This window comes from Zootoca vivipara, chromosome 5 (assembly GCF_963506605.1).
Source record: "Zootoca vivipara chromosome 5, rZooViv1.1, whole genome shotgun sequence".
NCBI classification, from domain to species: domain Eukaryota; kingdom Metazoa; phylum Chordata; class Lepidosauria; order Squamata; family Lacertidae; genus Zootoca; species Zootoca vivipara.
Genome location: NC_083280.1, coordinates 70,014,236 through 70,041,606, shown reverse-complemented (window position 1 = coordinate 70,041,606; position 27,371 = coordinate 70,014,236). Strand labels below are relative to the sequence as shown.

The window sequence follows — 27,371 nt, the reverse complement described above, 5'->3', positions numbered from 1 at the left end:
TATGTCACCTAACATAATTTTTGCATGGCTTGAATTTTTGAACTGCGCAAATATTCTTTTCATGCTGCCCGTTTTGGGTCGGGCTGCCCATTAAAAACAACGAGCCCTGGTAGGTGTGCACAGGATGACGGCCTTAACCTTTGCCTCAGTTCCTGCCTCTGCTCAAGGTATTTAAATTCATGTGCGGCTTTCCGCAGTGATTTATTCCCTTTCTCTTAAGAAACAATTTGGACAGGGCATAAAAGATTATGACCATTCTCCAACCCTGTTACAACAGACTGTATGTCCTAGAATGTATTTTCAATGTCAAACTCCTATAAGTCCAGAGAAGTGAACTTGGGCTATTATCACCTATGGCAATGGGCCAGGACAGAAGATTTCCTGCCATGCAAACGGTTTAATATAAGAGGTAGTCAGGCTGCCTTAAGGGGCCTTAAGAACATGAGTAAGAGGAGTTCCCAGGACAGGGCTTCCATACGTTTTCTACCACAGGAAGAAAAGCTCCACCCCTGCAATGGCACCTCCAAGGAGTCCCCGGTACACAAGAAGAAAGCTCAGGGACATAGATGTCCCATCTCGCTGCCCTGGCAGCCTTGGCTCTGCAGGATGCAAAGCCCCCTCACTCCCAAACAAAAACACCAGTAGCCAAGTTAATTTTCCTCCATTGGTGTCAATGGGAGATTTAAAAAATTGAATGAGGAAAATGATGATGATGATGATGATGATGATGATGATGATGATGATGCAGCAAACAGGACCCACCCCCCACATACCTCAGCTGATCTGTGCAGATCTGTAGGAGAGCTATCAGTCCCTCCTTGCTCATGAAACAATCAATCTGATTTGCATTCTCAACAAGAAGGGATGGAAAAATATTGTCAATTTCAGTCTCTCGTTCTCCCCAGTTTTAAGCTCCCTTCTCCGCATTTCCATATCAGCCTGCGACTTTCTCCTAATACACACATTCATGCAGTTTTACCTAACGTACACATTTTTGTAAAATCAACGCATTTCTGTTCTTGTATTGTTTCAGAAAGTGCGAATCGGGGCAGGTTTAAATGCAAACTGAATTGAACTTTTCTCCCATCCCTAACTGCAACACACAACCCAGCGAGAGTTGTTCCCATTGCATTTATGGCACGGGGGGTGGGGGGTGGGAGGGACCTTCGCTTGCCCTGGCAGCCAACTGGCCGTACACCTGCTTCCCCCAGTCCATTTCCCTCCTCCCTCTCAAGCGAATGAGTAAATGAGTCCTCCTCAATGACTTTGGCACGGCAACACCACGAGGCCGAGCCTTGCACGGGGGATAATTAATACTTGTTAATAATTCATCCCTGTTTATCTGGCTCTTTAGTCAGTGTAAAGGTTGCCACAAATCCACTAAATCCAAAACACTAAACAAGGCTTTTAATTAAACCTTTTGTGTGTGAGAGACAGCGGCGATGTTATAAATACTGGCGGAGCTGGAAGAACCTGCCGCAGGAGGGATTGTAGTGATGCCATCAGAGCCCGGCAGAGTAGAGAGAGGCAGCTTCGGTAGGTGAGTTTGGGGGGGGGCAGCAGGCACCTTTGCCACCCAAGCTATGACTTAATCCTGCTGGCTTTGAAATGGCTATTTTTAGCCTGATTATTCAAAATGTCCTCCCACGGAATTATGCATATGCACACGCGTACATGCCAGTCTTTGAAATCAGAAAGTCACTTTAATTGCCTTTCTTATAATTAAGCAAGCGCGCCTTTATGCCAACACCTCCCTACCCCCAACCAACAAACCAGCCACTCCTTACTAATGGAACTCAAAGGGATATCTAAAGTACAACCTTTTTCCCTCCGGTGTGGAAATGGCTAATCATACTGCTGCATTCCACCCCAATCTCCAAGCGGTGTGAGATGACAGGGGTTCCAGGAGCTTATCCAAGGTTTCCGTTTCCTTCAGGAATGAGGCACAGCAGAGACCGTGGAGTCTTTATGATATATGGTTTATTTGCACAAATATACAACCTGAGCCTGCGATGGAGGGGGTTGCGGCATCACAGGAGCCAACTCCTAGGGGCCGAGGGGTCTTCGCCGCCCCCCCCAAAAAAAGTTGATGGTCATTGCCATTCAAATGGTGTGTGCGCACCATGTTATGTGATTAATTATGCATGGTGGTGCTTACTTGGGCACGCCAATATTTTATTCAAGTTGGCATCCCTGCACAGCATTAACACCCAAAAAGCGTCTTGTTTCTCCCACAGCCTGGGATTCAAGGAGAAATCAAACTTTGCTCTCTCTCGCTCTCGCTCTCTCCCTCTCTCTCTCTCCCTCTCCCCAGCTTGTTGCTTTACTTATCACTGTCCAAACTCTCAGCTCTCAATGCTGACTTTTGCCCATCTGGCTACTTGCGAGTTGAGGAAGCGTCCCTACACATTTGCCGTCTCCCATCGAAAACCCTTCCCTTGTTCCCCTTGCTTCCTTGCTAGCCTGGCTATTCCAAGAATGAGAAGCCTTGGTTGAATTTTAACATTTGCTGGATCCAGGGATTAGAAGAGTCTCTGCATACAGGCCGCTTCTCACCCTCTGCCAAACTTATAACCATACTGTAATGAGATGTGGTGGGAGGGGGGACGGTTGTATGATCTTTCCATGGTTCCCCTTCCCAGTCCTGTGATTCTGATAGTAAAAGGGGACTGCTAAAGGGGTCAGATCATTTGAAAACGGTCATAGCGCAGTGACAGAATATCTGTGGTCTCAGGTTCAATCCCTGCCATCTCCAGGGATGTCCCATCTGAAACCCTGACAAGCTGCCAGTCGTGTTGACAACGCTGCACTAGATAAGCCAATGGTCTGTGCATGGCAAACATAGGACCAGCTTAACCTGGCAGAGTTGTTGGGAGGAAAGACCTTTGCATGACTAAAGTAGATCTAGCCAAGTACAGGTGGAGGCAAACAGGCAGTTGGAATTTTGGAAACAGAATATAATTGCCCTTCATCCTTCCTGCAACCGCTGGAACTGTTGAGCTGATTTTCCAGCTTCGCAAGCACTCCTAGAAGGGCCCCCTCTCTGTCCTTTCTCTGGCAGAATCTCTAAATTCTCTACTGCAAGGACAGGAAACCTGTGGCCATCCAGATACTGTGGGACTCCAGCTCCCATCAGCTGCTGCCAGACTGGTCAATGGTCAGGCATTATGGGAGTTGTAGTCTAATTAACATCTGGAAGGCCACAGGCTCCCCATCTCTGCCTAATGCTTTCCTGTAGCAGGATGGGCATATTCAGATCAGCTGGAAAACACTTGTGTGTGGTACCTCTGCAGGCAGCAATCAACACTCATTATGGAGGCATCCCCAAACTTCGGCCCTCCAGATATTTTGGACTACAATTCCCATCATCCCTGACCACTGGTCCTGTTAGCTAGGGATCATGGGAGTTGTAGGCCAAAACATCTGGAGGGCCGCAGTTTGGGGATGCCTGGCATAGTCTGTTCCATAGCTTGTGGAATGCAAGCAATTATAACTGCTCTTAAGTAAGTTAGGCCTGATACAACCAATAGATTTGCCAAATGGTGCTCCAGCAGTGTGTGGCAAGGCAATGTTAATCTCTTGAGAATGATATAAGTCGTCCAGTACCGGTAAATCTTTATTAACTCTATAGCCTATGTGCCTATTTCCATTGCCAGACTCACACATACACACGTCCCTGCCATCATATTTCTTTCAAATTTAATTTTGATTTGTGAAAGATCTATTTTAGCAAACTGCTGACAAATGGCAGCTGAAGGGAACCATATATTATTGAAAAGTTATCCGGCAATATAATGAAGTGCTTTTCTCAGGTCAGCATTACTCCTGGCATGATTGCTCTGACCAATAAAAAAACCAACAAAAACCCACACCATTCTAATGAACCAAGATATATGCATTGTGCTAGTTCACAAAGGCGTCGCTGTTAGTGGTCAGAAAAAACGGAAAGCAAACATGGACAATCACTGCAACAACAACAGCCAAGGAAGGCCCCCAGAGCTACAAGAAGTGATGCCAGAGACTCAGAGTTATGAATCCCAAAGGACTCATATAAACAAGTGAATCTCACCAGAAGAAGACAATTGCTAGACTTGCTGTTAAATATCAGGGAGTGTGGGACATGCTGGGAGTCAGGTCAAATATTGGGGTTGTGCCTCTTCTGACTCCTGACCTTAGCATTCTGACAGCCATTCCAAAAACCTTTCATGCTTGTGATGAATCGACTTATGTGAGTCACACAAGCATTTTCTTTATTCTTGTAAGAGCTGCATTCTTGCAAACTTTTCGCTCCCAGAGTTACAATTCCCAGAGTTCCCTGGGAAGAGGGATTGACTGTTAAACCACTCTGGGAATTGTAGCTCCATGAGGGCTACAGGGTCTTCTGAATCTCACAGCGCCCTTAACAAACCACCGTGAATCAACTGCAATCTAGGAGGCACTGGGGGGGGGGCAAATGTTGTCCCTATCTTCAAAAAAGGGAGAAAGGAAGACCCAGGTAACTACTGGCAGGTGATCTTGACATCGATACCAGAGAAGGTCCTAGAACGGATAATTCAACAGCCAGACTGTGAGCATTTAGAAAAGGATGCTGTGATTACTAAGACGCAGCATGGGTTTCTCAAAAATAAGTCGTGCCAGGCCAATCTGATTTCTTTTTTTGATGGAATTACAAACTTGGTGGAGCAGGAAAATGTTGTGGACACAGTGTATCTTGATGTCCAGAAGGCTTTTGACAAAGTCCCCCATGATATTCTTGCGAGGAAGCTGGTAAAATGTAGGTTAAATGGGGTAAATGTTAGGTGGATTTGTAGCTGGTTAACTGACCAAACCCAAAGTGTACTCATTAATGATTCCTCATCATCCGGGGGGGGGGGGAGTGACAAGTAGGGTGATGCAGGGTTCTATCCTGGGCCCATTGTTAACATCTTTATCCTTGGATGAAGGAATTGCATCAAATTTGCAGAGGAATTGCATCAAATTTGCAAATGACCCTTGGGGTCCCTTCAAACTCCAAGATTCTATGATCTAGGGCAGGCATCCCCAAACTTTGGCCCTCCAGATGTTTTGGACTACAATTCCCATCTCCTGCAATCACTGGTCCTGTTAGCTAGGGATCATGGGAGTTGTAGGCCAAAACATCTGGAGGGCCGCAGTTTGGGGATGTCTGATCTAGGGGCTACCCAGAAAATGTTGTTTATAATGCCGCCACACACACCCCCAAGCATAAGAGGTACCCAGAGAATCTCTCCTTCAGGTAAGAGACAGCCAAAAGTCAGACCAGCTCACCTGCCCTTTTGAATTTTTTAAAAATCCTTTTATTGCTTATTTTTCATAACTACAAAGTATATATAACTTACAAAACATACAAAAATATATACATTATACAGAATAATCATCATAGGGTTACATTCTACTGTTTATCTACTGTTTATCTGATAATTTCCTACATTTTCCTCCCCTAAATGAATTAAAATACCAAAAAAACCCGGAAAAAATCAATAAAATAAAAATAAAAATATGTATTGTGTATATATATATAGATATATATATATCTTTGGACTTCCTGTTAATTCCTCGACTTATTCTTTACACTTGAATGTAAATACCTTAGTACAAACTTCTCAAGGCAATATTCTAGTACTGTACATTCTTACTTCCTATTATGCCCTTTTGAATTTTGTACTTGATCTAGGAGCACAGAGGATAATTAAGAAGAACGGGCATCTTATGTGAGCTACCAGGATGTGAGGAACCCCCACTGGGGGTTTTAGAAGGACAAATTCACTGGGACATACTGTACTAGTCCATAGAGATGTATACTCAGGGCATCCATCTGTCTCGGGAGCCAGTGGAGGAGTACACCTTTGGAAGTGAAGTCAAACCACTGGAGAGTTACAGCGCCTGCTGTGGATGTAGAGACAGATTTGGGAGACACATGTTTTGTTGCAGCTGGGGCAGATGAAGGCGCCCACTTGTTCTGCTGCAGATGCACCATGACGTTTCTTCTCTCTGCGCTCCTGCCAGCGGTCATTCCTCCTCTGGCCACTGCTATGGATGCACAACCTGACCCAGCAGGCTCTTCTTAAGTCATTATCAATAGATAAGTCATTAAGTCATTATCAATAGATATATGTTGATATAGGCAAAAAGTATGCAAATTTCATCATCTTTTTTTGATGAGGTGGTCACACACTGTTCTCATTTCTGTTCTCCTTGCTACTTAGTCCTCCCTTCCTGTCCCTTTCTTCTTTCTAAAAACAATCCATCTGATAGGTTTCCCTATTACTTCTGCCTCTTGAGGCAGTCACAGGCAAGCATTTCGGCATCCTGACCCTTCTCATAACATCTCGCTGGCACTCTGTGCTGCAACCTTTTCATTCATTCAAGGCTGTCCCTTTGTCTGTAGCAAAATAAAATAAAAAATTCCTTCAGTAGCACCTTAAAGACCAACTAAGTTTTTATTTTGGTATGAGCTTTCGTGTGCATGCACACTTCGTCAGATACACTGAAACAGAATCAACCAGACCCTTATGTATATTCATACCAAAATAAAAACTTAGTTGGTCTTTAAGGTGCTACTGAAGGATTTTTTTTTTATTTTGCTTCGACTCAGATCAACACGGCTACCTACCTTTGTCTGTAGTGACATCTGCATCCTCAGATGTTTCATCTACCACTGACTCAATGTTTTTGGTACCCTGCAGACCTTTTCTGTTCTGTTCTCCAAGCTGGGAACAATCAGGTCATCAGATTCTCCAGTATCTGAATAAGTGTGCGTGCACATGAAAGCTCATACCAATGACAAACTTAGTTGGTCTCTAAGGTGCTACTGGAAGGGGGGATTTTTTTTATTCTGTCACAAATAAAATGATATTGTTGCCCTGTCATTTTTTCAGATCTCCACATCCTGTTTTAATGGATTGTAAGCAGAGCTGCAATCATGACCCCACTTATCTGAGATTTCACTTCTATGTGCATTTTGAATGCAATGGCACATTGGAATGGAAGCAAAGCTCTGCTCCCATCAGAAGTCGCTGCCCATCTTACAATCATGGAATTGTAGAGTCGGGAGAGACCCACGCGGGCATCTAGCCCAACCCGCCTGGCAATGCAGGAATCAACGCTAGAGAATCTCTGGCAAATCATATAGCATCCTCTTGCGTTGGCGGAGAATTCCCTCCCCCACTTTGGTCACCCTTAATCTGGCCGGCCCCGCCCCCTCGCCCGAACCTTTGTTCCATTCAGGATCAAAGGGCCGCTTCGGAACCTTGAGCGCCTCGAGATTCCATCTCCGCTGATACGTCATTGGTTAATCATTGAAAAGGCTACTCCCGCTCCTAGTGAGCAGCCTGCGGACAGAGGCCCCGCCCTCTTCCGCCAATGCAAGGCCGAGAGCAGAACGTCTGCGAAGCGCCCGGGCGGTGCTATGAGCGGCCGCCTGCCCGCCCGCCCGCCCGCCTGTTGCTTGCACAACCCGGCTGCCAGTTAACCGGCTGCAAGCATGGTAAGTTAGAGAAGGTGCTTTCTTGTTGCAGGTTCTTTGCACGGTGGCTTGCAAACCTAGCTTAAGAGATCCCTCCTGCTGCAAAAGCGGCGGAGGCATTGAGGAAGGCGGTTGGAAGCCGCTCAGGTGAAATAGGTGGACGAGTTAATGCAAAAGCCAAGTTAAACGCCCTGCCCTTCTTTAAAGCCGGGAAAGGAGGGGCGGGGCGGGGCGGGAGGAAGGGTTTTTTGTGTGCTTAGGCTCAGACTCGAAGATGGGGCGAATCCCAATGTCTTAAGGTGCCACTCTCTTTCGCATTTCAACGGATCTCTCTGAAAGCTGTAGTGTTTCTACGGCTACGACAGTTGTACTCTTGTTAGGCACACGGACAGTCATAAAATAACTTGGGTTGGCGTCCTATAAGAACTGTGGCACCTTTGAACCCAGCAGGGCAAGGGGGTGGACAGTGGGGGCAGGGAAGGAGAGAGCGTCTGGCATTTTCTGGTTTTAGCTGGGGGGTGAGGGGGGGGCTAGCCAGGGTTTTTTCCCCCAGGTGAAGCCTCCAGAGGGGCGCCATTGAGGTTCCCAGCATGTGTGTGCTTGCGCAACACACAAATGCACTGGTGAAATAAAGCCTAATTTTGTCCCTGGCTAGGTTTAAATGTTGCTTTAAGAGCTTTCAGTCTTGAGATTGCTACCGGTACTCCTGTTTTGGGGAGGGACTGAAGCAGACAGGTGAAAGAGGCGTTGAAATCAGCCTTTCCCAGCTTTGGGTCCCCAGATGTTGTGGGACTCTAACTCCCATCAACCCTGACCACTGGTCTTGCTAGCTAGTTGGGATGATGAGAGTTGTAGTCCCCCCCCAAAAAAATAATAATAATCTAGGTAGCCAAGCTTGGGAACATCTGGTTTAAAGCACAGACCCTCCCAAAAAATGACTGTGGGAACTGTTGTTTACCCCTTATAGAGCTTCAATTTCCTGTATCTTTAAACTACAGTTCCCAGGATTCTGGGGGACGGGGACGGGACGTGTGCTTTAAATGGATGGTGCATACACAGTCAATGTTTCATGTGTGAGTTTTGGGGGAGTGGAGGAAGTTGTTGCCACTGCCTTTTGGGTAATACATTTTGCAACTTTTGCCATCCCCAGCTGGAGCCTGAAAGGGAGTTGCTATACCTTTTTAAGTTCCAAGTAAGTAGACAAAAGTAACTTCTGTTGTATGCCTGAATTGGCTTTTCATGCATCTGTTGTTTATAATTGGGTCCAGGAAGTTAGAAAATTGCATTTGTTGGTGTGACGTTCCCTCTTAAATGCTTTTGGCAGTCTGCTGTAACGAGAAGCATGTGGACTTCCATGGTTTATGGAAAGCATGTGGAAAGCATTTTTGTTTCCTATGTTGGAGAGGAAAAGGGGCAAAGCATATCAGATCTGTGAGGCATTAAACATACACATTCTGACTCATGGTCAGAAGCTTTGGATAGGGGAAGCAAGCTGGCAAGAGGCATGATACTCGATGGGTAAGGAAATGATTAAAGCTAGTGGCTGTCAACAACACAGATGAAGAATCCTAGAAACAAGTTTACTCATAAGCCTGCAAACTAAAGTAAAACATCATGGGTTGGGACCAGTTGTGTTGATGTCCCACTGCAATCAACGGGGCTTGAGTTAGTCATGACTAACTTAAGCTCTACTTACAGGTAGGTAGCCGTGTTGGTCTGGGTCGAAGTAAAATAAAAAAATTCCTTCAGTAGCACCTTAAAGACCAACTAAGTTTTTATTTTGGTATGAGCTTTCGTGTATCTGAAAAAGTGTGCATGCACACAAAAGCTCATACCAAAATAAAAACTTAGTTGGTCTTTAAGGTGTTACTGAAGGAATTTTTTTATTAAGCTCTACTGATAGCAGTGGGACCTAAATGCAACTCGTGTAGTTTGGATCCAACCTTTTGTGACCTTTATAAATAGACAGTTGCCAAATGAATTGGAAGCTTTTTACTTTCAGACCCAATTACAATCAGCAATGGGATTGCTAGTGGATACCTTGTTCAGACGTACCACAAATGCGTGCTATCCAGATATTCTGGAGCTCAGCTGCTGTCTCCGTTCCTAACTGTTGGCCAAACTGGCTACAGATAATGGGAAGAGGTGTCCCTCCAGGATCTGCAGACTTAAGGTTGAAGAACACTGTTTTCCACCCATCATTTGTGTCTTCTGAATGTCTTCATGCTGGATGCCTGCCATTTTTAACAGTGGCACAACATCACAGACCCTGCACAGGGATGGGGAACTTGCTGAACTCCAGCTCCCATCAGCCCCAGTCAACATGGCCAGTGATCAAGGATGATGGGAGCTGGGGTCCAACAAGATGCTTCAGGTTCTCCATCCCTGCCTTAGCAGGTGAGGCCTTCACTAGGCTTTTCTATATGGCTTCTATATGCATCCTTGCATCTCTTTCCATTTCTGGGTAGCATCTGAAAGTGGGGCAAAGCCTGCCAAATTAAGTGTGCCAGGAAGATGATGTCATTTTCAAACTGAATAGATGAAATCAAGGAGTGTCGCTTTAAAATGCCCATTCTTGCATTGTATGGCAAGGTTGCGTAATTAAAGTGTTGATTTGTTTAACCTGTAAAAGGGTGGTGGTTGGTTCAATCCCTCTTTTTTTCCCCATGGAAAGAAGTGTTTTTTTTTCATAGGACTGAAAAGAATTGATTTATCCTTGCTTAGTCATCGTCACTACCTTGTCTTGTTTTTTTGTCATGGCTCGGGATTTGCAAGAGTTGTGGCAGAATTCCACTCCCAGAGACTTATCCTTTTCAGGAATGGAAAGCCTGCTTTTTGCAGTTGCCTTATCTGAATTTGTTTTTAACCTTCCATTAATTGCTGGAGCACTAACCACTTGAAGGATAAAGTGGAAGAAGCGCACCAGTTTGTGCTGCCTTGACAGCACCGACGTTCATCTTAAAAATGAATCTTAAAACATCCATTCACATGATAGAGGTGAACCCGTTTTGTCAGTTGCCTCCTCCCTTCTAGTAGGCGGTTACTGGAAGAGCAGAAAGCAGTGGGCTCCGACAGCCTCCCTTCCTCCTGTCCCTTCTCCTTTATTGTTGCTAAGATACCTTGTGCCAGCTTATCTACTGATCTTACTCAAAGGGCAAAGGCTGGAGCTTTATTGCACTGAGCAGTGTTTACTCAGTGCAGCTGCACTTCAACAAAACAATTGACACAGATGAAAATGGGAAGAAACCCCTTTGAGTGACTCCTTGAATATTCCCTGCGGGGTATAGGGGTGAGGGTCCTGCCACCCTTCAGATACTGTTGGACTGGAAACTCCCACCATACCTGACCGTTGGCTATCCTGGTTGGGGCTGGCAGTCTGAAACATCTGGAGGGCACCAGGTTGGGGGAAGGCTGTTCTTAGCCCTCCGTGAGCTTGCTGTTTGATAGTAGGGTTGCTCTCTAATGGTTGCTGAAGTGCATCTCCAGCCATACCTGACCATTGGTCATCTTGGTGGGAGCTAAGGGGAGTAAAACAACATCTGGTGGATCAAAGGAAACCCTCCCCCCTCCTTTTGGGGATTCCAGTCTTGTGAAGGTTTCTCTACACCAGGCATCCCCAAACTGCGGCCCTCCAGATGTTTTGGCCTACAACTCCCATGATCCCTAGCTAACAGGACCAGTGGTCAGGGATGATGGAAATTGTAGTCCGAAACATCTGGAGGGCCGAAGTCTGGGGATGCTTGCTCTACACACTTACAGTGTGGGTTAGCTCATACATGACAGAAGCCTCAAGAACCTCATATACATGTATGTGTGTCTGTTTATATATGAGCAGAGTCTTAAACAATCCACATCTTCAGCTGGATTGTAAGATGTTCAAAACAAGAACCTACCGGACATTGCCTTAGTGATGCTTCCAAACCTGTGACTTTGGTGTTACCAGAACCACGCTCTTAACCAACTGAGCTATCCACAAAAGCTTCTTTGTTGTCCTTTTAAGAAACCACAGTGGCGTCTAGTCCAAGCAAATTGCCCTAGTATCCAAGCAAATAGTCCAAGTATTGCATGGTGATGCAAAGTTGTGGTTGTGTTATAAAACAATGTACAGCAAGCCCACAACTTACACCAATTTAACTTGTGCGCATTCGGCCTTGGGTGCTTGGCAAAAACAAATTCTTTGCTGTGTTTCAGTTGTTGAAATAAACAACCCACCAGCATAGTGCTGTCAACCCATGGAGACTGGTCCTTTAGGGCAAGTGGGGCACTGCCCTGGCAACCTCAGTTGGTCCATAGCCAGCCCCCCCCCCAACTGCCTTCCTACTTGCAGGGATGAAATTGCCTGCCAGTTTCGTCCTCCTCAGCCTCCATCTTGCCCTTGGAGAACTCTGCAGAGATGAGGATGTCGTCCAAGCTAGAATGTGTTGGCTCTGCCTGTCCTAGGCACCAGCCCCTCCCCCACCTTGGTGCTCTGCTAGCCCTTGTTCTAGAACGGAGCCCATCAACTCAGGGGGGGGCGGGGAGGACACAAAAAAAGTTGACAGGTGGCAAATAGCGAGCCTGGACAGAGAAAAGGCTTTACATAAGGAAACAGGTCGACGAGGCTTCTACAGCCTTATTTAATGTTCCAAAATGTATAAAATTTTATTAGAATTGTCAGTTAAAGATGAGGAGGTAAAATCCGTCATGGTAAAGTGGGCAAGAGATCTAAGTCATAAAATACAACTCTCAGATTGGCAAAAACTGTGGAGGGAAGAGCTTAAGTTCACAGCATTTTATGCTATCAAGGACAACTATATGAAGATCTTCTACCGTTTGTACATAACACCGAGTAAATTAGCAGTAATGTACAAAAATAATTCAGACTGGTGTTGGAAATGCAAGGAAGCGGTGGGATCAATGTCTCCACCTTTCGTGGAGCTGTAAAAGAATGAGGGAATTTTGGGATTCAATTTATAATGAGTTGAGAAAGATGTTCAAAATTTCATTTCCCAAAAAAACCTGAGGCATTTCTTTTAGGGATTATCAGGAGGGAGATTCCAAGAGACTATTCATGTATGCCACCACAGCAGCAAGAGTTTTGATCGCACAGAATTGGAAAAGTGAGACCATACCATAAAAAAAAAAGATTGGCTGATTAAGCTGATGGAATATGCTGAGATGAACAAACTGACAGGGCAGATAAGGGATCAAGCGAAACAAAAAATTAGTAAAGATTGGAATATGTTTAAACAATACCTGATAGACCACTAAAAGACCCAAGTAAGAAGGGCAGGGAAGTCAGCAGTAATTAGAGTATCAATGAATCAAATGAATAAGAATATATCTTTGTTTTTCTTTATTATGATTTAGAATTACATGTTTATCAACAAGAAAACTGAAATTTTACATTGTGATTTCATGTTAAGAAAGCAATTCTGTTGCTTAAAAAAAAAAACTAAAAAAAGATGAATTAGCACACCAAAAAATGTTCCCTAGCTAGCATCCCTCCTCCTCTGCAAAAAAATTAAAATAATGGAAAATACTTTTGAGTAGGTGCCTTGTGGATCTACAGTCCCATCAGCAATTAGCACAGGATGGGAATAGCTGGCAAGCAGCAAGTATGATACAATTAGTAGGCAGTGGGCTGTGTTGGGAAACTCAGTCTCATGACCTTATCAAAGACCTTGCAAGGCCATGGCTTGGGAAAGGCTGGTTGTGCCTCCTGCTGACAACACTGCCTTACATAAGCCAGCCAATCCTTGGATTGCCATGGATTGGGAAGTTTGTTCTTGCATAATAATGGCGTGGTTTTATTCCTCTCTCCACCTTCCCTCCACCCCAGCGGTAATAGCAATCATACAAAATATTACCCAAAGTGGTTCAATTTATTATCCAGATCAGGCACCCCCAAACTTCGGCCCTCCAGATGTTTTGGACTACAATTCCCATCATCGCTGACCACTGGTCCTCTTAGCTAGGGATCATGGGAGTTGTAGGCCAAAACATCTGGAGGGCCGCAGTTTGGGGATGCCTGATTCAGATTGTGGTTCAGACAAAATATGCTGCAGACTGGGGAGGGGTTCATTGCATTAGCGAGGCTGCTTCCAATAAGTTACTGTGCTGTTCCTGATTTGCCGCTCTCTGTCCCTCCCAATATCCAGGCGAGTTTAAACGGCAGAACAAAGTAATGCAATAGCTTTTAACCATTAACTGCAAGCAAGCTGGTTAATGTGAAGCAGTGTTTCTCTCTCTCCCCCCCCCCACCCTTCGTATAAACATGGGTGCTTCCTATTTCCCAGAGACTAATAGCAGCATGCTTTAAGAAAAGCTTTCCCAGAGACTGAAAATGCACTGCAACCCAACAGCGCAGGTGATGTGACGTTGCAGGTGTGTGCTGTGGAGAGCGTCTATCACAGACACCAACTGCAGGATGCAAAAAACCAAATTGATAGCAACTTCTTGACAGTGGAAATGCCTAAAAGCAGGATTCTGTTGCTAGTGGATTACGCTCTTTTCTCTAGATTCCAGGTGAAGTTGCCAAGCAGTGTGTACCGTTGTGTCTTCAAATCAGTTCTCTCGTTCATAAGCCCTAGGTGTATAGCCTAGTGTAGCTGGTTAACTGCTCCCAAGATAGAGCCCAGTGAGTAGGGGATACGGAAAGGTTTGCAATTTAGCCTGTTGGCCAAAGGATGAGTTCAAACACCTGGACTTCAACTCCTAGAAGTACTAGTGAGCATGGCCATTGGCCAGGGATGATGGGAGCTTTGTCCAACAACATCTGGAGAGCCCCATTCCTCACCTCTACTGTAGGTAATGCATACACTGGGCTGTTCCTAATGGCGTATTACAAAAAAAAATTGTGGGGTTTCCCACAAAGAAAGAAAAAAAGTGTAGCAAGAGTCAAACATTGTGGGTGGTAGTTAAAAGTGGGGTGAACATCTTGCCAGATGTTCTCACCCAGATGGTTCAAGTGATCCAAAATAACTCTGAAACAGATGTTTGGACGCCTTACCCTCTCGAAAGGCCCATGGACAAATCCTTTCCAACACCTGACCTACTCCGACTGACGTTCTTTGGTTGCCTATCTGTTGCTCAGCTGCAAGTCAAAGTCTACTCACATGCATGGAACAAACCACCCTCTGAGCTTTCAGTCTGAACTACTTTTTTGAAATGGAGAGTTCGGATGTTCTGCTTTGTCGTTTGCTTATGTACGCACTAGTTTGTCTCTTCTTCCAAGATCGATTGTCCTGCTCTCCGCCCCAGTTGAGACTGTGCATTCCAAATGAAGCTTGGATTATGAAGTTCTGAAGGTGACTTTAAAACTCTTGTGGCTGTTCCACTTTCTCTCTCTCTCTCTCCTAGGCGGGAAAAGCCCACAGACTAAGCGGCGAAGAGAGAGAACAGCTGCTGCCCAATCTCAGAGCTGTTGGATGGAATGAGGTGGAGGGTAGAGATGCCATTTACAAGGAGTTCCACTTCAAGGACTTCAATCGGGTACAAAAAATAATAGTATCCCCACATCACCATTCTTTTGTCTGCATTTTATTCCAGGGAAGCTCAAGCAGGTAGCAATGGGAGCTTGAACCCGCTCACTGCCCCATGGCAGCCCTGTATTTAATTTAGGACTTGGCTAGGGGTGCAGCTGCAGCATGACACCTCCATGGAGAGAGGGAGGAAGAGATGGGCAACCCATCAGCATTCGGTGACCAAGGCAGACAGCTGTGTTGTGTGAGTTCAGCTGTATCACCTGGATGGAGCATGCCAGGGTCAAAGGTCATGGCTTACCACTGCTTCCCATTAAAAAGGAGTGCTTCAGGGGCCCCTGCAGAATGGCAGAAGTGTATCCCTAGGCATAGGAGCTGCTGGTGATGGTGCTGCTTCTCAAACCCTAGAGATCTTAACCTAGCACTATCTCTGAATGTAGTTTTTCTGCATTGTAGCTTCCTTTTTTACTGTGTTTATAGAGCCCCGGGGGCCAAATATGTGTGTCCCCTTAATGTGCAGGATTATTATTTTTTTAAAAAAGCAAAGTTATCGTCGTCGTCACCATCTCATCTGATACAAACAAAATTGTAGTGGATGTGGAAGGCAAATTTAAACCTATAAACCTATACAGTAGTACAGGGGTCCCCAGACTTACCGGCGTTTGGGCCGGTTATGCGCACGGGCGCTTACTGGCGCGGCGGCGCGCTTCCAGGGTGGAAAAAGCGCCGAAAATCCGTTGTGCGCATGCGTATGGGCCTCCCCCGACCCGGAAGTGCACCAGAAATGACCTCTTCAGGGTCGGGAGAGGCCCATACGCATGCGCACAAAGGATTTTCGGCGCTTTTTTCCCGACCCGGAAGAGCGCTGCCGCGCTGTGCGCCATAAGAGCGGGCGGCGGTCGTTGCGGGCCGGATTGGCAGGCCAATTGGGCCGCATCCGGCCCCCAGGCCGTAGTTTGGGGACCCCTGCAGTAGTACCTCTGGTTACGAACTTAATTCGTTCCGGAGGTCCGTTCTTAACCTGAAACCGTTCTTAACCTGAGGTACCACTTTGGCTAATGGGGCCTCCCGCTGCTTCCGCGGCGCCAGCACACAATTTCTGTTCTCATCCTGAGGTAAAGTTCTTAACCCAAGGTTCTACTTAGGGTTGCCAGACTAAATAGAGGACAGGACTTCTGTGCCTTTAATTGCCCTGCTCTCTTTTGCGTCTGGAAACCTTAAAGAGAAACCAGCAGACCATTTGCTTGGAAATTAAACAAAGGGTCTGCTGGTTTCTCTTTAAGGTTTCCAGACTCGGAAGAGAGCAGGGCAATTAAAGGCACAGAAGTCCTGTCCTCTATTGAGTCTAGCAACCTTAGTTCTATTTCCAGGTTAGCGGAGTCTGTAACCCAAAGTGTTTGTAACCCAAGGTACCACACTACATTGTGTACAGTACAGTGGTACCTCGCAAGACGAATGCCTCGCGCAACGAAAAACTCGCAAGTGGAAAGCGTTTTGCGTTGCGTGAGGGACTCGCAAGATGACGAGGTTTTCTATTACCGCTGCTTCATCTTGCGAAGTGTGACCATAGAAAGACGAAGCGGCTGCGAGCGGCAACAAAAGGGGAACCAGCTATAGCGCGGGAAGAAGGCAAAGAAAGATCAGCTGTCAGCGCGGGAAGCTGTCAACTGATCTTCCTTTGCCTTCTTCTCATGCTACAGCTGGTTCCCCTTTGTGGTCCACTGGTCTCTGCTGGTTGCCGCGAGCGGTGAGGGGCAACCGGCAGAGACCAGCGGAACGCAAAGGGGAACCAGCTGTAGGGTGGCAAGAAGGCTGACAGCTGATTTTCTTTGCCTTCTTGCCGCGCTACAGCTGTCAGCGCAAGCCAAAGCGAAGCTCAGGGAAGGCAGGCAGGCGACAACAGCCCCGGAGCCGAAGCTCAGCGGGCGCTGCTTGCTGCCTGCCTGCCTGCCTTCCCCGCCAGTCCCGAGCCAAAGCGCAGCTCGGGGGACTGTCGGCGGCAGCGGGGCTTCCTCCTTGGGGAAGGCAGGCAGGCAGGCGGCAAGCTGCACCTGCTGTGCTTTGGCTCCAGGGCTGCTTGCCGCCTGCCTGCCTGCCTTCCCCGAGGAAGCCCCGCTGCAGCTGCCAGTCCCCCGGAGCCCATAGGAACACATTAAGTGTCAATGCATTCCTATGGGAAACTGCGATTTGCAAGACGAATTTTTCGCAAAGCGAATTGACCCGTGGAACGAATTAAATTCGTCTTGCGAGGTACCACTGTACTGTGCTGTCAATGACTGTCCATTCTTTTAAACTATGTAAGAGTAGCCTGTGTAGAGAGAAATGAGCATTGGTTGATATTTATGAATTTCATCATGTGCGAACTTGCATGTGTGTGTTTTCCTAACTCGTCCATTGCATCTCGTGAGCAGGCCTTTGGATTTATGACCAGAGTAGCTCTGCAAGCAGAAAAACTGGACCACCACCCTGAATGGTTCAATGTCTACAACAAGGTAAGAGACAACAGTTGGCTGTCCAAGCTTAGACAAAGCAGTCTGCAGCTGCAATCTTATAATATACACCATTCACCTGGGAGTAGGATTGAGCTGCGTGTGATTAATGCTACTGGCTTAAGATCAAGATAACCAAACGTGCTTTCCATCTCCCCATTTCCCATTGTGTGCTCCCCTTAAGCATGTACCACTAAGGATCCTAGAAGGGGAGGGGTGTTAAACCTCCCTCCAAAATGTCACCTCCCAGCTACATTTTACCCCTGCCAGCCAACTTGGGCCTGTCCTCTTCCTTTCAAAGGTATTGTATTCTGCAGGGACTTGACGGGGGGCAGTTAGAAATCCAGGAAGCAGCCTTAGACAGAGCCAGAAGATGGGTGCAACTTAGCTCAGTATAGTCTACCCTTGACTGGAAGCAGCTGCCTAGGTGTCAGGCATGGGGCCTTCCCAGCCCCAGCGGCAAATGCCGAGGACCTTCTGCAAACAAGTCAGATTCTCTACTACTGAACTACAGTCCTCTGCCTCGGTAAACTCCTCTTCCTTTTCCAATGCAAAAGAAGGGGAAGGAACCACTAGGGCTTTGCTATTTAGGTCCATAGCGTAATTCATAGTCTTCCTCTTAGGCTGCATAAAAGGAGGGTCGTGTCCCTTGGCCAAGGCATCAGTATTTCTTTTTTCCACTTTAAAATCAATATTTCGCCAGCAGTTAAGAAGCAATAGAGCTCTTTAGTATTCCCCTGGATCCAAAGTGGATCCTTCTAATGTACGTGGCATAGATTAAGCCAGAGCTTTCCAAACTGTGTGTCGGCTGCAGTGTTTAGGTGTGTTGCGCCCATGCTCCCCACGCTCCTCCTGGTGCTGGAAAGGGGTTAGTTTGCTAGTAAAACTGAACTACTGTGTCACGAGGTGATGCAAAACTGAATTATACCGTGTTGCGAAATGATGCATGTCTAAAAAGTGTGTCACCAACATGAAAAGTTTGGAAAGCTCTGGATTAAGCCTTAAGTTGGGCTGGTGTACTCTCTGGGGCTGAGAGTAAGAGGTACTTCGTACTGCGGTACTGAACTTTAAAAATGTGTCCTGCTGCTCTAGGGTGCTTGCAAACTTGACAGGTGCTTCCTATAGTCCCACTCAGCATGGTGACTGCATTTTATTTTATTTTTGTATTTGTAGGTTCACATAACCTTGAGCACCCATGAGTGTGGAGGCTTATCGGAGCGGGATATTAACTTGGCCAGCTTCATAGAGCAAGTGGCAAACACGCTGGCTTAGAATCAGCCATCCTTGCCATCTACAGTCTTCTGTTGGCCAAGCCAATCCCAAGGGAGAAGTGTGAGATGTTGATGCAAATAATTATTTTTATCCAGTTGCTGACAGAGCCTTAGTATTAGCCCAGTGCATGATGGTACCTGCCATTTTAAAAAATCGATGCCATTGCATTATTGTTTTATGGTCAAAGCTGTCTCATGGCATGTTTATTGCCTCTCAGATTTCAGTGTGGCTACTCCGTAGTCTGTTCAAGCAGTATTATACCAGCACAGTAAAAAGCTACCTTTGGGGTAGGCGAGATATTGTCCAAAACTGGTTTGAAGTCCATATTGTGATATCCGTTTCATAATTTTTGATCTGCCAATATATCGTGAATCATGGTGTATGTTTGTGCTATGCAAAAATCACACTGTGGGGACAACCGTGAAGCCAGACAATGCCTCTACGTAGCTCCATCTTTTATTTTCAGACATTGTGACATATTGGTCTATTGCAGGCATCCCCAAACTGCAGGCCTCCAGACGTTTTGGCCTACAATTCCCATGATCCCTAGCTAACAGAACCAGTGGTCGGGGAAGATGGGAATTGTAGTCCAAAATATCTGGATGGCTGAAGTTTGGAGATGCCTGGTCTATTGCAATGTTTTCAGCTGGTGATAAAACCAGGTATCACCCCAGCCCTACCTGCGATACAGTTAGTTACAGTCAACCTGGCTTGTGACTTAAGCAGTTTATAATAAACTTATTATCTGTCCCGTTACCCGAGTCTTACCTTCTTTCTGCCGAAGGACATATTCTAGAACTCCAATGAGCAGACTGAACTCAAACCAGGCATTTTCTCTACCAGAGCACGATAAATGATCGCATGCTTTTTGAGAAAAGCAAGGGATGAGTGCATGTGTGGGATTTTAAGGCAAGCCTGCAACCTTATCTAGCATCCTGTTGGGTGGAGGAAGGGCACAGGACTGTCCTCCATTGCTATGTCCTCTTTTCAGCTTTACAGAGCTAGTGTGGTGTAGAGCGGTGGACTCGTAATCTGGTTCACGTCTCCGCTCTTCCACATGCAGCTGCTGGGTGACCTTGGGCTAGTCACCCTTCTCTGAAGTCTCTCAGCCTCACTCACCTCAGAGTGTGTTTGTTGGGGAGGAAGGGAAAGGAGAATGTTAGCCGCTTTGAGACTCCTTCGGGTAGTGATAAAGCGGGATATCAAATCCAAACTCTTCTTCTTCTTCGATGAGCATAACTAAATGGTTAGTGTCGGACTAGGACCTAGGACCTGGCGTGCTATGGTCCATGGGGTCCATGGGGTCACGAAGAGTCGGACACGACTAAACGACTAAACAACAACAGTACCTAGGAGAGCAGGGTTCAAATCTCTACTCAGCTTTGAAGCTCAGTGAATGACCATGGGCCAATCACCATCTCTTAAGCCTAACCCTACCTCACAGGGTTGTTGTGAGGATGAAATGGGGAGGAGAACCATGTACACTGCCTCAAGATACTTGGAAGAAAAAGGTGGCATATAAATGTAATAAATAAATATGTCTCTAGGTTGAGGTGGGTGGGGTAGGGAACTAGGATGACTTTTGGATCCCCCAGATCCAAACCAATTCCTAGAATTTCCCATTTCTGTTTGTACCATGTCAGAAGGGAGAGACGTCCAAGCTGTGATGTCAGAAGGACAGATCCATTCTATGCTATGGTCCCTGGGGCCATAGGATTGCACCCTTTAGTAAATCCAACGCCTATGAGGGTTTGTCTCAAATATTGTACAGTGGTACCTCGGTTCCCAAATGGCTTAGTTGTCGAACAAATCGGCTCCTGAACCCAGAAGTGAGTGTTCCTGTTTGCGAACGTTTTTCAGAAGCCGAACGTTCTCCACAGCTTCCAAACGAGTGCAGGAAGCTCCTGCAGCCAATCAAAAGCCGCGCCTTGGTTTTCGAACGGTTACGGGAGTCAAATGGACTCCCGGAATGGATTATGTTCGAGCACCAAGGTACCACTGTACCTGAAAGGGAAAATGGAATGTACTCTCACATTTTACACTTTTGTAAAACCAAGTTAAAAACCAATTTGGCAGCAGACCTTCATTTGTAATAATACTTGATAATTTGTGGAAGACTGTACAATACTTTGGAAGCAAAGGCCCCAATGAATCAGTACTTATTCTCTTAATTTGCAAAAAAGTTACCGGTGAATGCAGCTTTACATTTATAATAATAATGACCGCTCCCCACATGAAATGGGGGGGGGGTGCCTTTTGCTTGGTCGCATGCAGCCCGCCCCCCGATCCCAGTAATCCCAATAATATTTTTTTTAAAAAAACAAACTTTTTTCTACCCTAGAAATTTTTTATTTTTAAACCTGGAATTGTATACATGATGCATGATAAAGTAAACATGGATTATGCATTCAAAATAAAATAGTACCGAGACAGTATCCTACAGGATATTAAAAAGTGGTATGCAAACACATGTTCGACTTCCTGATTGGACTGCAAAACCCAACTCATTTCTTGCAGAAACTGACAAAGAGTTTCATTCCACTCTAAAACATAATCAGAACTACTTGGGAACACATTTCTGGGTGAATTATGCACAAGGATGTGACGGTCAAATGTTTCCCTTTCTTAAATGATGCAGAACTGTCAACGTGGTGAACAGCACACAGTAGTAAGTCGTTATGAGTTCCATACAAGTCCAAGTTGTATGCATGGCTGGACTGGCTGGACTGGCTAAATTTAAAACTAAATCAGAAAGATGGTTATGGAGCGCTAAGCCAATATTCCCAGAATTCACAATAGTCAAAAGGGAATATGTCCCGCTGAACAAATCAAGCTACAAAAAGGATTCTGTCATAATGGCGGAAAACAATGCTTCACAAATCTACAATTCTGTAAATTCACATTTGTGCTTCCTTCAAAGGAAGCACTGCTACCAAGTAGGAGGTAATGACATATTTCACGAGACTGACCCAGTGAAGTACTTAGTGCTGTATCAAAATGGCTCGAGTCCCGACTGAAAACTCTGCTTTCACCCTCCCTTCAAGCCTTGGAAGAAGCTACTGGTGCCTGCTTTTCTCAGCTTTGTGCAGGGATTATAGCTGTTTTCTAAAAGCAAACTGAAATGCACAGTAGCATCAGAATACAAGTTAAGACCACTCCTCCTAGTCAGCAGGTAGCCCAAAACACAGTTGTGAAGTCCTGTTCTACCTATAAATAGGAACGGAGAGTGGAATGTTTTCATTATACCTGAGGCTGATTCGCCACTGAGGTGGTTTTCAGTGTAGTACCACAAAAGAGTTGGATCACCTGTTGACTGACGGTATTCTGCTCCCTGGGCTTCCCAGGGGGAATGCTATCAACATTAAGGCAAACCTGTGAGTGCTCTCTTTAGAAATGTACCTTACAGTCAACGCAGCACACAAACAAAGCCAAACAGAGTCCGCTATTGTAAGATTACATTTAAAACAAAAACAAGAGTTGCTGTTAGTGCTCTCCACTTTTATAAAAGCTCACGGCCAGTTACAGGAAGGAGAGCAGAGCTCTGGACTTCTCAAAATCCAATTCTGGCACCTAGGAATCGCAAAATCGCTTTCTAACACTGCTGAGAGTGCATTATTTTAAGCTGGAGCAAAACATTCAGATAACTGAGTAAGTGTGTTGCCCTTGAAGCTGCTCCACAGATACGCCACAACTCAATAGGGCTGTGGGCGGCACTGTAAAAAAAAAATCCAGAGAAAGAGGAAAGCAGCAAGATGATACCATGGGGGAAAGGAACAGAGTTAAGTACCTCATATCTCCCTTTCAGAGCAAATCCCACACCTGGTGATTTGGAAAAAACAAACGAGTTTCTCCTTTTCTCCTCTTCCATCACTTTCAGTTCTTTTCCCGTGGCTCATCATTCAGCACAAACAAACAAAAAGCCAACCAGGAGGAAGGAAAGGAATGTATAGATGTTGAACACCTGAGAATGAGGGGGGTAGAATGGAGTCGCAGTGGCCATAAATATAGCTGTTCTGTCGAGGACTAGTAGTAGCAGCAGTGAGCAAGTGTGAAGAAACACAAGGAGTTAGTATTAGAAAGGGGGGAGGGAAACCACTTAACTCTGAAAGCTCACATAAACAAAATGGTGAACAGAGCCGGTGCTTATCAGAGAGAGAGATGTGACAAGAACAGAGATCAAGCTGCCATATGATCTGCAGGAGGACCAACATTCCCTTCCCCTGGAATTCTTTAGAATACCATCCTTCAGTGGACAGTGCACACAGACTCAGTGGTGGCCTGGAGACCCATTCACATGTGCTTCAGATGAAGGAGACATTTCCGTGCTGTACAGGCAGTCCAAGTAAACACCAGCAATCTCTGAAATCATATTCCTGTCAGGGATGGCTTGGGCCATGCCATAGATGGCACCCTATAAAAGTCAAAACACAACAAAAAGTCAGTAAATGCGTCCAAGCTGCTGCTGCTGCTTCTTTGCAAATGCAAGACGCTCCTGCTGAAATTCAACCCAAAGCATCCCCTTAGAATTTGAGGGTCGTCTTACCAGGCCAGTGGTCTTGCCCTCGGGGAACTTCATGATCTCATGGACACATTCTTTGATGTCGTTCAGCAGCCGTTCAACCACCCCAGGCTTCGTGTGCACTTGGGTTAAGCAAAAATGAATACTAGGGAAGGAGATAAAAAGACAAAAAATTAGCTTTGTTCCCAATAGTGCTGTTCTGTTTCACAGGCGTTTGTACCTATCCTTTCCTTTAGTTCTAGAAAACTGCTGGAAGATCCGAGGAGCATCTTTTATCCATACACAATGCTCACCTGTGTGGAATACAGCAGCCGTTTTGGTTTTCGAACAGACTGGAGCTGGCTGTAAATTTACAAAAATGCAAAAGGAGGCGCTGCCTCTATGTGCTTCCTGTTTCTCTTGAGAAACCAGGCTATTTGTTCGGAGCGTTGTGAAGCCACAGAACACCCAACGAGTCAATACCTTTTTCACTCTGCTACTGAAATGCAGAAGCCATCTGTGTCAACTTTTTTGGTTTAAAAAATAGTTTAAAAAGGAAAGTGTCTTTGTGAGATCAAATGCAGGAGGAGCTTCCCACCCTCCTCGCATCGTGGCATAATGGCATGTGAATTCCTTTGCCCTTCCTCGCCATGCCCTCACGCCCTCACTCCAGACGCTTTGAGTACTCGGGTCCCATAGAATGTAGTCATTTCTAATGTGGCTATTGCAGTAAAGCAATTTTTTTGGGGGGGGGGGCGCCAAAACAGCTCCTTGATTGTTGCTCATTCTCCTATCTCCCAGATGATCATCAAAGCACTCAGCCCACAGAGCCCAGGATCACAATGAGCTCACCTTGGAGGAAACTGCAGAATGTTCAGATTCCATCCTCTCGTTATTAACATGTTTGACAACCGATATATGTCAAATTTGTCCGACCCCAAAGCAAGTGCAGACACCTCGGGATTTCCAAAGATGAAGAGGTTGTCAATTTTCCGCAGCCTTAAAAAGATGCATGTTTTAAAAGTTTACATTATTACAGTATTATTGAATTTACCCAGAGGTCTCGGAGCGGTTGGCAGAACAAAATCAAAATAGTCCTATTGCCTTTTTATACTGATTTTAAAAAAATGATGCATACACCCTAATTGTTGTCAAAGGCTGGCTTCCCTCCCTCTAAATTCAGAAAAACCCTCAATCTTCCCCTAAAAGAACACAGAAAGCAGTTACTGATCAGTGTCACCCTTCTTCCCCTCCAGAACAGCTGAAAGGAGCAGTTCGGAAGCTTTCCCAGTGTCGCTTAACCACGGTTTCAAGTTGGCTCATTTCACACAAACAGAAGGTTGATAAATAAGCCACTGTTAAAGGAAAATGTAAGCAAACACTTCGAAACTCCTTGCAGCCATGCTGACTGGAGGAGGAGAGGGAAGTATGTGAGCTTTAGGCTTGCATAGGTCTGTTCATATCACACTAAACAATGATTTATTCTCAGTGGTGGGGAAGCTCATGGTCAGGGATGATGGGAGCTGTAGTTCAACCACACCTGGAAGGCCATAGCTTCCCCATCCCCTGTCTAGCATGGGCCAAATTTGACAGGTGGACAAATTTCAACCAACATTATGATGTCATGATTGGCAGATGGGTGGCCCCAACCATCTCTCGAAATCTCTATTCGAAGCATCTGGCTTTGCCCCCTTTAAACCCCGCACGTACTCTGCTTCGAGGAAGCGTGCAGCTGCAATTATCTTCCTGGTGTATTCCACATATCCGTCTTCTCCTATGTGCATCATCGTCGCCCAGCAAGCTGCGATGAGGCCACCTGGCCTGGAACCAGACATGGTAGGGGAGGCGTAGATACCACCTGGCCAGTCAGGGGCAATGAAGAACTGATACTGCCGATATCTCTCACTGCTGTATAGGATCACGGAGGAGCCCTTTGGCGCATAGCCGTACTGCAGAGGGTGAGATGGGAGTCCGAGTTGCAAAACAATAAAAAGCAAGCATTTAATACAAATCTTCCCCCCCCCCCCAAGAATCTGATGGAGACTGAATTCCACAGACATGTTCAAACCTCTTCTGCAGGGAATTGCAGGGCAGAACCGACAACTTAATGATTCCACACTGGAATTCAGCGATTTTTAAAATGTTGTGTGGGTTTCCTTTTTTTCTTATAAAGCATTCCAGCTGCTGAAAGTCTATGGGCAGGTGAGAGCTCGGCCAGATGAGGGCAAAGAGCCACCTGCACCGGGATCTCGCTCTCACCATGGCCAACCAGATGCCTATAGGAAGCCTGCAAGCTATTTAGAGTGTCTCTTTCAAAGATAGGGCGTAACAAGGGCACAGGTGTCAACTTGCTAAAAAGACAGAGGATCACATCTGAAACCAATTCCAAACATTCTGAAGATTAATGTATTAATTAATGCATTTAGTCTTCTATTAAAGTCCACTCCTTTCTTGCAAAGGTAAATTCTCCTGCCGTGTACACATCTGCCATCATGCTTATATACCCTGAACCTAAACAAGTTTTCCGAGAAGTGCGGTGCAATTTATTTGCAAGGACTTATGTTTAGGATTGCAGTTTAGGGCAAATGTCCAGTGGCATGATCATAAAAGTGTTCCCGTACAAATGAACCGGAAGCAGAATTAAAGGAACCATGCCTGATCCAGTCTGGAGAGTGGACAATCAACTCAAGCTAGATTTTCTCCATTAAACCTGCTTAAACTCACCTTGTGCGTATCTGCAGAAATGCTGGTGACACCTTTCACTCGGAAATCAAAACCCTGCTTCAGAGGGTACCCTGCCTTCTCCATGAAGACAATGAGAAAGCCCCCCAGGCACGCGTCCACGTGGAAGGGAATCTTGTATTTCAATGCAAGCTGTGCCAAAGGGGGGGGAATCAACTTAGTTTCTCCAGCTAAACCAAAAGCAACAAGACGGAAACTTCCTGCCAAGTGTGAACCTCAAAAGTATCAAACCTATTTACATTGTTTGAAAAGACGACTGAGCATTCTTCCCTAAAAAGATGCATAATTCACCATTCTCAAGGCATTCTACAAGCAAGGAGGCCCTGACCAGTGGCTTCAGATTCTGGTAGCGTCTACCGAACTCCTCCTATTTGTAATTTCCAAACTGTTATCTTCCCTTTGATCCTCATTAAGTCAATGAAGGGGAGATCTGCATCAGTACAGGGTTGCTTCGAATCCAAAACTGATCACAAGGAACGGTCCTTGTGAGGGCCATGTTTTGCTCACAGTCTTCTTTTGCTGGCAAAGTCAAGGTCGCTCCGACTTCCAACTAAGTGCTTGAACAGCTCCTGCTTGGTATTCGCACTACAGGATACTTAAGCAGTATGAAATGTAGGGCACTGCCTTATACCAAGTCAGATCTAGCTCTATATGGACTGGCGGAGGTTCTCCAGAATTTGATGCCAAAATAATTGCCATTCCTACCTAGAGATGCCAGGAGGTTGAAGCAGGGATATTTGGCCTGCAAAACATGTTCACCACCACTGAGCTGAAGCCCCTCTCTTAAGGTACAGCCTGATTACCACCCCAATGCCCAGGGCAGGATTTGAAGCATAACATGGCTACATAAATTTGCACATACAATGTAAATGTATGTTTCTAACTGAGAGCCACACATGCCAGAACATACAGCACACTCTCTCCTGGGCTGAGCCCACACAGGTATCTGCTCAGCAAGTCATACGTTTTGCTAGAGCGGGTGACACTTGGTGAAAACTTGCATTGCAGCAAGGAGGAGCAGTTGCAACACCTAAGCCCACAGAAGGTATGGTAATAGAACCGTTTGCAGCCATCTTCCAAAGATGTGGAGCTGCACTCAGCTATATCAGGATCTTGCAGTCACTTTGCAAGGGATGCGGGTTTGTATTTATGGACACTTGGTGCCATGCAGGAGGCAGATCTGTGCTTGCAGCTGGGTTTTCCATTCATCAACTATGGACTGGGGGGGGGGGGACTTTGTGTGTTGAAAACAACCCCCCACCCCACCCCCACCCAAAGTAAGCAATGTGTATATCAGGTTAAAGTAGCACAAAGGTAGTTACCTCTGCGACCTCCTCAATTGGGTCCATGACTCCATGAGGAAACTGCGGTGCTGAGCAGACCAGCATGGCTGTATTCTTGGAAATGGCTCTCTTCATTGCCTG

The 27,371-nt window shown here is 45.9% G+C and overlaps 2 protein-coding genes across 7 annotated transcripts in view; one reads left to right on the top strand and one right to left on the bottom strand.

The window, feature by feature from the left end:
* Positions 1 to 1,384: 1,384 nt before the first annotated feature.
* Positions 1,385 to 27,371, top strand: PCBD1 (pterin-4 alpha-carbinolamine dehydratase 1). 5 transcript variants are annotated; one of them, XM_035138692.2, is made up of 5 exons: positions 7,364 to 7,504; positions 8,634 to 8,675; positions 14,825 to 14,956; positions 17,358 to 17,438; positions 18,609 to 27,371. In XM_035138692.2, the coding sequence occupies exons 1-5, from the start codon at positions 7,502 to 7,504 to the stop codon at positions 18,705 to 18,707; spliced, it is 357 nt and encodes a 118-aa protein (XP_034994583.1). In that variant the 5' UTR covers positions 7,364 to 7,501; the 3' UTR covers positions 18,708 to 27,371. The 5 variants fall into 5 exon arrangements, with proteins under 5 accessions (XP_034994586.1, XP_034994585.1, XP_034994583.1 ...); XM_035138695.2 differs by lacking the exons at positions 7,364 to 7,504; positions 8,634 to 8,675 and adding an exon at positions 1,385 to 1,536; XM_035138694.2 differs by lacking the exons at positions 7,364 to 7,504; positions 8,634 to 8,675 and adding an exon at positions 1,385 to 1,540.
* The window catches only part of SGPL1 (sphingosine-1-phosphate lyase 1), a 37,335-nt gene continuing 28,854 nt past the window's right edge, over positions 18,891 to 27,371 (bottom strand). Inside the window, exons 9-15 of one of the 2 annotated variants that reach the window (XR_009557618.1) lie at positions 27,270 to 27,368; positions 25,930 to 26,079; positions 24,916 to 25,154; positions 24,058 to 24,204; positions 23,251 to 23,371; positions 20,057 to 23,118; positions 18,891 to 19,972 (exon numbers count right to left, since the gene is read on the bottom strand). Coding sequence is in view for 1 of the 2 variants with exons in the window: in XM_035138700.2 (XP_034994591.1) it covers positions 22,975 to 23,118; positions 23,251 to 23,371; positions 24,058 to 24,204; positions 24,916 to 25,154; positions 25,930 to 26,079; positions 27,270 to 27,368 (900 nt within the window). In the remaining variant the exon portion in view is untranslated. Of the gene's footprint in view, positions 23,119 to 23,250; positions 23,372 to 24,057; positions 24,205 to 24,915; positions 25,155 to 25,929; positions 26,080 to 27,269; positions 27,369 to 27,371 lie in introns of both variants that reach the window. The other variant, XM_035138700.2, reaches the window with a different exon arrangement.

What these genes read in the sequence shown, in the direction of transcription:
- PCBD1 (XM_035138691.2), top strand. Translation starts at nt 8,553, where the DNA reads ATGTGTGAGTTTTGGGGGAGTGGAGGAAGTTGTTGCCACTGCCTTTTG. An exon ending in ACTTCAAGGACTTCAATCGG is followed by an intron (nt 14,957 to 17,357) that starts GTACAAAAAATA and finishes TCTCGTGAGCAG; the next exon opens with GCCTTTGGATTTATGACCAG. An exon ending in GGTTCAATGTCTACAACAAG is followed by an intron (nt 17,439 to 18,608) that starts GTAAGAGACAAC and finishes TTGTATTTGTAG; the next exon opens with GTTCACATAACCTTGAGCAC.